We start from the raw sequence: 10000 nt of genomic DNA, 5'->3' as shown, positions 1-10000 counted from the left end.
TTCATGTATAGTTTGATGGGTGTAGTTTCATGTATAGTTTGATGGGTGTAGTTTCATGTATAGTTTGATGGGTGTAGTTTCATGTATAGTTGTATAGTTTCATGTATAGTTGTGTAGTTTCATGTATAGTTTGATGGGTGTAGTTTCATGTATAGTTTGATGGGTGTAGTTTCATGTATAGTTTGATGGGTGTAGTTTCATGTATAGTTTGATGGGTGTAGTTTCATGTATAGTTGTATAGTTTCATGTATAGTTGTGTAGTTTCATGTATAGTTTGATGGGTATAGTTTCATGTATAGTTGTGTAGTTTCATGTATAGTTTGATGGGTGTAGTTTCATGTATAGTTGTATAGTTTCATGTATAGTTGTGTAGTTTCATGTATAGTTTGATGGGTGTAGTTTCATGTATAGTTTGATGGGTGTAGTTTCATGTATAGTTGTATAGTTTCATGTATAGTTTGATGGGTGTAGTTTCATGTATAGTTTGATGGGTGTAGTTTCATGTATAGTTTGATGGGTGTAGTTTCATGTATAGTTGTATAGTTTCATGTATAGTTTGATGGGTGTAGTTTCATGTATAGTTTGATGGGTGTAGTTTAATGTATAGTTTGATGGGTGTAGTTTCATGTATAGTTGTGTAGTTTCATGTATAGTTTGATGGGTGTAGTTTCATGTATAGTTTGATGGGTGTAGTTTCATGTATAGTTTGATGGGTGTAGTTTCATGTATAGTTGTGTAGTTTCATGTATAGTTTGATGGGTGTAGTTTCATGTATAGTTTGATGGGTGTAGTTTCATGTATAGTTTGATGGGTGTAGTTTCATGTATAGTTGTATAGTTTCATGTATAGTTGTGTAGTTTCATGTATAGTTTGATGGGTGTAGTTTCATGTATAGTTGTATAGTTTCATGTATAGTTGTGTAGTTTCATGTATAGTTTGATGGGTGTAGTTTCATGTATAGTTTGATGGGTGTAGTTTCATGTATAGTTGTATAGTTTCATGTATAGTTTGATGGGTGTAGTTTCATGTATAGTTTGATGGGTGTAGTTTCATGTATAGTTGTGTAGTTTCATGTATAGTTTGATGGGTGTAGTTTCATGTATAGTTTGATGGGTGTAGTTTCATGTATAGTTTGATGGGTGTAGTTTCATGTATAGTTGTGTAGTTTCATGTATAGTTTGATGGGTGTAGTTTCATGTATAGTTTGATGGGTGTAGTTTCATGTATAGTTTGATGGGTGTAGTTTCATGTATAGTTGTATAGTTTCATGTATGGTTGTGTAGTTTCATGTATAGTTTGATGGGTGTAGTTTCATGTATAGTTTGATGGGTGTAGTTTCATGTATAGTTTGATGGGTGTAGTTTCATGTATAGTTTGATGGGTGTAGTTTCATGTATAGTTGTATAGTTTCATGTATAGTTGTGTAGTTTCATGTATAGTTTGATGGGTGTAGTTTCATGTATAGTTGTATAGTTTCATGTATAGTTGTGTAGTTTCATGTATAGTTTGATGGGTGTAGTTTCATGTATAGTTTGATGGGTGTAGTTTCATGTATAGTTGTATAGTTTCATGTATAGTTGTGTAGTTTCATGTATAGTTTGATGGGTGTAGTTTCATGTATAGTTTGATGGGTGTAGTTTCATGTATAGTTTGATGGGTGTAGTTTCATGTATGGTTGTATAGTTTCATGTATAGTTGTGTAGTTTCATGTATAGTTTGATGGGTGTAGTTTCATGTATAGTTTGATGGGTGTAGTTTCATGTATAGTTTGATGGGTGTAGTTTCATGTATAGTTGTATAGTTTCATGTATAGTTTGATGGGTGTAGTTTCATGTATAGTTTGATGGGTGTAGTTTCATGTATAGTTGTGTAGTTTCATGTATAGTTTGATGGGTGTAGTTTCATGTATAGTTTGATGGGTGTAGTTTCATGTATAGTTTGATGGGTGTAGTTTCATGTATAGTTGTATAGTTTCATGTATAGTTGTGTAGTTTCATGTATAGTTTGATGGGTGTAGTTTCATGTATAGTTTGATGGGTGTAGTTTCATGTATAGTTTGATGGGTGTAGTTTCATGTATAGTTTGATGGGTGTAGTTTCATGTATAGTTGTATAGTTTCATGTATAGTTGTGTAGTTTCATGTATAGTTTGATGGGTGTAGTTTCATGTATAGTTGTATAGTTTCATGTATAGTTGTGTAGTTTCATGTATAGTTTGATGGGTGTAGTTTCATGTATAGTTTGATGGGTGTAGTTTCATGTATAGTTGTATAGTTTCATGTATAGTTGTGTAGTTTCATGTATAGTTTGATGGGTGTAGTTTCATGTATAGTTTGATGGGTGTAGTTTCATGTATAGTTTGATGGGTGTAGTTTCATGTATGGTTGTATAGTTTCATGTATAGTTGTGTAGTTTCATGTATAGTTTGATGGGTGTAGTTTCATGTATAGTTTGATGGGTGTAGTTTCATGTATAGTTTGATGGGTGTAGTTTCATGTATAGTTGTATAGTTTCATGTATAGTTTGATGGGTGTAGTTTCATGTATAGTTTGATGGGTGTAGTTTCATGTATAGTTGTATAGTTTCATGTATAGTTTGATGGGTGTAGTTTCATGTATAGTTTGATGGGTGTAGTTTCATGTATAGTTTGATGGGTGTAGTTTCATGTATAGTTTGATGGGTGTAGTTTCATGTATAGTTGTGTAGTTTCATGTATAGTTTGATGGGTGTAGTTTCATGTATAGTTTGATGGGTGTAGTTTCATGTATAGTTTGATGGGTGTAGTTTCATGTATAGTTGTATAGTTTCATGTATAGTTGTGTAGTTTCATGTATAGTTTGATGGGTGTAGTTTCATGTATAGTTTGATGGGTGTAGTTTCATGTATAGTTTGATGGGTGTAGTTTCATGTATAGTTGTATAGTTTCATGTATAGTTGTGTAGTTTCATGTATAGTTTGATGGGTGTAGTTTCATGTATAGTTTGATGGGTGTAGTTTCATGTATAGTTGTATAGTTTCATGTATAGTTTGATGGGTGTAGTTTCATGTATAGTTGTATAGTTTCATGTATAGTTGTGTAGTTTCATGTATAGTTTGATGGGTGTAGTTTCATGTATAGTTTGATGGGTGTAGTTTCATGTATAGTTGTATAGTTTCATGTATAGTTGTGTAGTTTCATGTATAGTTTGATGGGTGTAGTTTCATGTATAGTTTGATGGGTGTAGTTTCATGTATAGTTTGATGAGTTTTACTTGAAGTAACTCATGAAGGTTTATTTATTAATTATCATGAAACACATTCATTACTTTAATTATTTACTTTCTTACTCACCTACTGACATTTATTTATTTGTCTGTTTAATGTATATCCAGTCTTTTCAGAAGTCTAAAGACTTTTTTGTCTGTAATGTGTGTGTGTGTGTGTGTGTGAGTGTGTATGTATGTGTGTGTAAATATGAATGAAATATGACCTTACACTTGCGTATACTTCTTGTACGTGAGAAAAGATATTTATAATATTCTAACATTTAGCATGTTGGTATTGGACTTGTTCATTGAGCTGCATATGACGAGCGTTTCTCTCTTCCCGCCCGCAGACTGGCGCGCTGCAGTGTTACAGAAGAAGGTTGTGTTGCCTTGGCTTCAGCTCTGAGATCAAACTCCTCCTCACAGCTGAGAGAACTGAACCTGGACTACAATAAACCAGGAGAATCAGGAGAGAAGCTGCTCTCTGATCTACTGAAGGATCCACACTGTACACTGGAGACACTGCAGTAAATAATAACTTGGGATTTTATTTTAGTTTGTAAACACAATTATAATTATATTAAGTTTAAAACACAGAATAATAAAATGTTTAGATCCCAGATATATGTAGCCTCAGTCCTACCGTTATTTCCAGCTTATTGTAAAATACGAGCTGATGTACTATGTTATGTGATGTTATGTGAAAACGATTAAAACTGTATTATAATTAAACTATGTCAAGAACTCCAACCTTGACAGTATGGGGTAAAAGAACCAGGCGAGGAGAAGAAGGAGAAGGAGAAGGAGAAGGAGAAGGAGCGGGGCACGACAGCAACATGGAGAAAGACGGACTGGAAAGTCTTCTGGTCCGGGGGCCGCTGAGAAAGCTGCTCTGGACATTAGGCCCATCCAGCAAGACCTGAGAGGTCTACAGCTCGACACGCTGGATATAAAAACAACTGAAAAGCTGATATGGAGAAATGATTGTGCAGTGAAAGAGTGTGACAGGATACTGAGTGCCTTCAATCAAATGATAGCTGAAGCTGAAACGTTAAAAGAACGTGCTGAATACAGGACTGAATACATTAGGGAATGAAATCAGAGACATGGGAGAGTAGCGAGACTCTCTAATCTTGCTAGACAAATAGATGAAATGGAGAGACTGATAGAACGATTAAATCTGAAGAAAGAACAGTAAAAAACCATACATCCTGTTTCTCCTTCCTGTTTTTTACAGCCGGCGCTAAAAACACAGCTTTAAGACGAGTGCTCAAAACCCACAATCCCCCCGCCTCTGTTATCTGTTGAAGACCCGAATACGGGCATGCCTCCTGCTTCTACACGCCGCTGCAGAGCTTTCGCTCGTGACCGCATCCGAGCACCGCGGAGACGCGGACTCCAGCGCTACCGCACGCGAGAGGTGTGTATCCGCTCCGAGCAGACGAGCGCTCGGGGCCGCGCCTCGGGGCCGCGCCTCGGGTCAAGGTCATTCGTTTTAGTTTCTTGTGAAGGAAGAAAAACTATCTGATCCTGCGCGATCGAAAAAGGGGTTAATTTTATGTCTCTTCTTAAAAGAAAACTATTTTCACTCTCTGCGTAGTCGCTGGTGTTTCTTTCTTTTATTTTCTTTATATTCTGAGTTCAGATAATTGTAATCCTAATTGTTCTTTAATAAACCGAAGTCCATTCAAAGGGACGATTCGTATATCTTACTCCGTGAGTAAAATTCCTTTGCTACACACCCCTTCAGCGAAGGGAAAGGATTTCATTGGTTCTCTAGCCCAGCGGCACGTGACTCCCTCTGAGAAGGTAAGAGGAAGTGTTTTCACGTGCTCTATTAGTTGCATGACAGAGTAGCGATAGAGGATTAATATTTGGGATATTAATTCTGATGAAATTCAACAGCGTCCCAGATAAACTAGATGGCGTACAGTTCACTGTCAGAACAGATCCAGTGAGGAGGCCATGTCCCTTCCTCTCCGAACATCACTACATCACCTGCACAATAAACTGCTGCTCCAGGCTGCTGTTTGTGGACTAATAACAAAACTCCTGGACCTCGGCCTGAACACCAGTCTGTACCTGGATGACGGACTTCCTCACCAGCAGACCCCACTGTCACATCACACACTGTCACTTTATAATATTCACCACATTCACAAATGAAATATAACATTATAAATATATATTATAGTATTCCCTGCATTATGTAGCGTTTCAGTCACTGTGCACTTGTACATGTTACTGAATTCTGCACACACTCGCCACTTTATCCACTCAATCAACTGGAACCAGCCAACTCCAATATAAACTAGACCTCTGTGACTGTACAAGTAACATACAGTCAAGTGAAAAAATAAGTACACCCCATGGAGATTGTTGGCTTTTTTACATAATTGGACGAGCAAACATTTGATCATCTTTGAAACAGTGTCTGTTAATGAAGTTGATATACTCGAACAGAACCACATGGAAAATGACGTTTTTCAATAACTTATTCAACAGAAATATCAATACATGTGATATTCTTCTGTGGAAAAAGTAAGTACACCCTTGGCCTCAGAAGCTACTATTGCTCCCTTTAGCAGAAATAACTTCTTGTAGGTGTTCTGTATAATTGTCCACCAGGCTCGCTGGAATTTTGACCACTCTTCCATGCAATATTCTTTCAGTTACAAGATGTTTGCAGGTTTTCTTGCATGTTCTGCCCGTTTCACTTCCCCCAACAACATCTCAATGGGATTCAAATCCGGGCTTTGACTCGGCCGTTCCATGACCCTCCATTTCTTCTTCTTAAGCCATTCCTTGGTGGATGCAAGTGGGCTTAGGATCATTATCCTGTTGAAAGATACACTTTCAGTTCAACTTCAACTTTCGGACAGATGTCCTCACATTATCTTCAAGCACTCTTTGATATGATGCAGAAGTCATAGTTGAATCAATGAATGGAAGCTGTGCAGTCCCTGAGGAAGTGAAGCAACCCCAAATCATAACATTTCCACCACCGTGCTTCACAGTTGGTATGAGGTGTTTCTCCTGAAAAGCTGTCTTTAGTCTGCTCCAAACATGTCTGCTGTTACTGTGGCCAAACAACTCTATCTTTGATTCGTCTGTCCAGAGTACATTATTCCAAAAAAACCCCAACAATTTCCATGGGGTGTACTAAGGGGTGGACTTTACCATCAGGCAGAGGTTGGCAATTTCCTTGGGTCCCCAAAATGCTGCATAAACTTACGGTCAAGAACGTTTTTTCTTGTTTTTTGCTAATTAATGATGTTTTTCTATAAATACATATGCTAACATATCATCAGAATACTTCATTCATGAGTGTCTCAACCCCCAAACCTACCCCCCCTGCCCCGTACCCACTACATTGGAATATTCCACAATTTTACTGCACATCTATGGAGATGATTCAGGAGATGTACAGATGAGTGGTGCAGTTCTCCTACACTGCACCCAGATAAAGTCCCCTGACTAGCTAACATACTGTATTGATTATTTTAAATTCTTTATCACACTGTTCTCTATTTTACAGATATGACTTGATATCTGTTCAGTGCTACTTCAAGTAATTATGTTTAAATAGCATTTATGTTTGTTATATTTTTATGCTAGTAACTGGTATTAAAATTTATCTAACCCTCAGTGAGCCGGTGTGTTATGATGGGGCGTGTTGTGGGCCGGGTGTGGAGGTCCGCTCTGGGCCAGAAAGTCCAGGGTCACTTTTCAGTGCCAGTTCATCTCTGATTATTGCCATTAATGCTAAATAACGTATGCTTAGAATTTAAATTTTGATGTTAAAACACTGAAATTATGGCCCCCAAATCCACCCCTGGGTGTACTTACTTTTCCACATGACTGTATTCTGTGACTGTGTGTGTTATATATGTAGATGATGAATGTGTGGGGTTTTGTAATGATGATGTGTGAGAATGTTTTGCTGGCCCAAATTTAGCCCATTACCCAAAGACACTTAAAATTCAACATAGAAGCAAATACATCTGTGAACCCAGTTGGAGATAGAAAAAAAGACACCAGTCGTGAGTGAGAAGAAGCAAGGGTCCAGATTTTATTTCCACCTCACGAGATCCACACCAATGAGAACTCTCAGAAGTGATCTGACACCTGGAGCTCAAGCTCCAGTATTTATACTGTATTTACACAGTAGATAACCCATATATTTCAGAAAAACTATGATATCAATACCAACAGGGTTAAAAAGAGCTTTACATTACCATGATGTTTAAAAAAAGGCTTATCAAATTTACCATGATGTTTTGAAAGAGGACTTTCTGACTACCATTAGGATTGAAAGTGGGAGAGAGAGAAAACAATTTAGAGAGACCTTGGTCTCACTATTATCTCGCGGGGGGGGCAACTGGACTCAGTTACCCTTATAAATGGCTCCTCATGGTTCTCTCTTAAAATTAAATGATAAGAAAGCTACATTTTAAATATTTTTTTCTTTCAAGTGTGTGTGTACCTCAGTATCTCCAGTGTACAGTGTGTGTGTACCTCATGAACCTAACCATAACCCTGACCACAACTCTGACCCTGACCCTAACCCTGACCCTAACCCTGACCATAACTCTCACCCTGACCCTGACTCTAACTCTCACCCTGACCCTGACTCTAACTCTCACCCTGACCCTGACCCTAACCCTGACCATAACTCTGACCATAACTCTCACCCTGACCCTGACTCTAACTCTCACCCTGACCCTGACCCTTGTCTGTTTACTGTTTCTGAAATTGTTAGTCGATTTGGTTTTGGTGTTTTATTAAAGCTGCTTTACCTGCAATTGCTTCCATCTGCACCTCCATTACATGAAACATACTAAAGTCACTAACTAAAAAATTATAAATCAGAAAAAATAAAGAAATAAATCATTAATAAAAGGATTAATGTGTTTACATTCACTCTGCATTATAAACACTGAATCAATAAAGACATTAACACAATAAGGAGAGATGATAATTATTTATTTATTTATTTATTTGTAATAAAACAGTTTTAAATGTTTGTAGTTCTTCAGTGATGAGTCGTTATATATGGATCAGAGGTGAGGGTGCGGTTAATGTAAAGATTTTTAAATATGAATAAGTTTACACCTCACAGGCTTGCAGCGTAAGTATTCGAGGAGTTTCCCCTCGGCAACGTCGCACCCCGACCTCACACTCCGTTACCGTGGAGACCTCGGCGTCTTCGGTTAAACGTACACACACATCGATCCAGCGAGATGATGATGTACACTCGTCCAAGGTTTTGCAGCGGCACGTGTTCATTTCTTCTGTTAATCAGAGGAAGTTAAAAAGTTATTCAAGTTTCTCTGACTGATTTTCTGGAGGAGAAAAGAAGTCCTACAACAGAGTAAACGAATTTATTTTATTCCACACCTCTATTAGTCTCACACTACCTTCCACTTCTCATAATAGTTATTTCATGATAAAATATTTCATCAACAGTGAAACACTACTTTTTATACTGTGTTTTTATGGTAATGCTAAAGAGCTAGCGCTAGCATACCTGATGCCCTCTGAGCAAATTACTGAACGTGTATTTAGTTGTATTTAGTGTTTGCAGTGTAATAAATATCTTCTCTACAGTAATATTATTAAATTCTCTCACTTCTCTGTGGAGGAGGAGGAAAGACTTTGTAAAGCAATATGGTGATCCATTTACCAAGAAATTAAAACTTAGGACTTTAACAACTGAATTTAGAATAAAATTCCAAGACAAAAACATCAGCGACAACAATTAAATCAGACTAAAATAACGGATAATGCAAAGTTAGTCAATTTTACCATCACATGTGGTCCAGAGAGAGCACTGAGGACACACTGCAGTGACAGACTCTGGCCACTGGCAGGCGCTGTGTTCAGCTACTGTATACTGATAACCCAAACACTGCATAGCTCGAGCTTTACACACACTCTGTCTGCCGATCCAACTTCGCTCTGTACTTTTTACACACACCTCCAGAGACGGCCTGGTGATACAGAGAAATAAAATTATATATATATATATATATATATATATATATATATATATATATATATATATATATATATATATATATATACACACACACACACAATATCATTAGAACGCTGAATAATACATTCAAATACTGATAACATAATTGGCAAAGTGCGAAGTGAAGTAATCATTCTGTGAAATCATACTGGCACTGATAGGGAACTTTACAAACACATATGTTTTCAGCTCGCTTCTCCCAGGGCTCACACTGCAGCCGAGCTGGAGGTGCGGTCGCTATAGAAACAGGAACTAACACACACACACACACACACACACACACACACACAGTTATTAGGATATGAACATATTTAATAATCACCTAAAATGTAATGAGTGAAAGTCCAGCAGTGTTGAAATATACGCAGTGTGATGATCTTATCCAGCTGTTATGATTTGGGTTTCATGTCCTGTGTGTAATTTCGTTATCTGGGTTTATCAAGGTTCTGGTTCTGTTACCAGCGTGTGCTGATTTTCTGTTTATTTATTCATCATTAATCATCAGCAAGAGCTTTATCCTGGTCAGCGTGGCGGTGGATCCGGAGTCTATCCTGGGAACGCCGTGTGTGAGATGTAGGTATACACCCCAGATACACACACACACACACACACACACACACACACACACACACACCGGTGCAGGGGGTAAACTCCATATTTTGTCTCGATATGTCACTAAGACCTTGTTTTATGTTAATATATCTTTTAGTTTAGTT

The 10000-nt window shown here is 37.5% G+C and overlaps 2 protein-coding genes across 7 annotated transcripts in view; one reads left to right on the top strand and one right to left on the bottom strand.

Moving 5' to 3' along the window:
- Positions 1–4956, top strand: part of LOC108264942 (ribonuclease inhibitor) — a 23899-nt gene extending 18943 nt beyond the window's left edge. For all 5 annotated transcript variants that reach the window (XM_053679327.1, XM_053679328.1, XM_053679326.1 and 2 more), the window contains 2 exons: positions 3595–3771; positions 3987–4956. In XM_053679327.1, coding sequence (XP_053535302.1) covers positions 3595–3771; positions 3987–4167 — 358 coding nt within the window. In that variant the 3' untranslated portion in view covers positions 4168–4956. The remainder of the gene's footprint in view (positions 1–3594; positions 3772–3986) is intronic.
- A 3257-nt stretch (positions 4957–8213) lies between these two features.
- The window catches only part of c7a (complement component 7a), a 14802-nt gene continuing 13015 nt past the window's right edge, over positions 8214–10000 (bottom strand). For both annotated transcript variants that reach the window (XM_053679322.1, XM_053679323.1), the window contains exons 16-18: positions 9434–9536; positions 9053–9237; positions 8214–8538 (exon numbers count right to left, since the gene is read on the bottom strand). In XM_053679322.1, the coding sequence (XP_053535297.1) occupies positions 8354–8538; positions 9053–9237; positions 9434–9536 (473 nt within the window). In that variant the 3' untranslated portion in view covers positions 8214–8353. The remainder of the gene's footprint in view (positions 8539–9052; positions 9238–9433; positions 9537–10000) is intronic.

The sequence above is a fragment of the Ictalurus punctatus genome, unplaced genomic scaffold (assembly GCF_001660625.3).
Source record: "Ictalurus punctatus breed USDA103 unplaced genomic scaffold, Coco_2.0 tig00006849, whole genome shotgun sequence".
NCBI lineage: Eukaryota > Metazoa > Chordata > Actinopteri > Siluriformes > Ictaluridae > Ictalurus > Ictalurus punctatus.
This window is presented reverse-complemented; position numbering and strand designations above follow the sequence as displayed.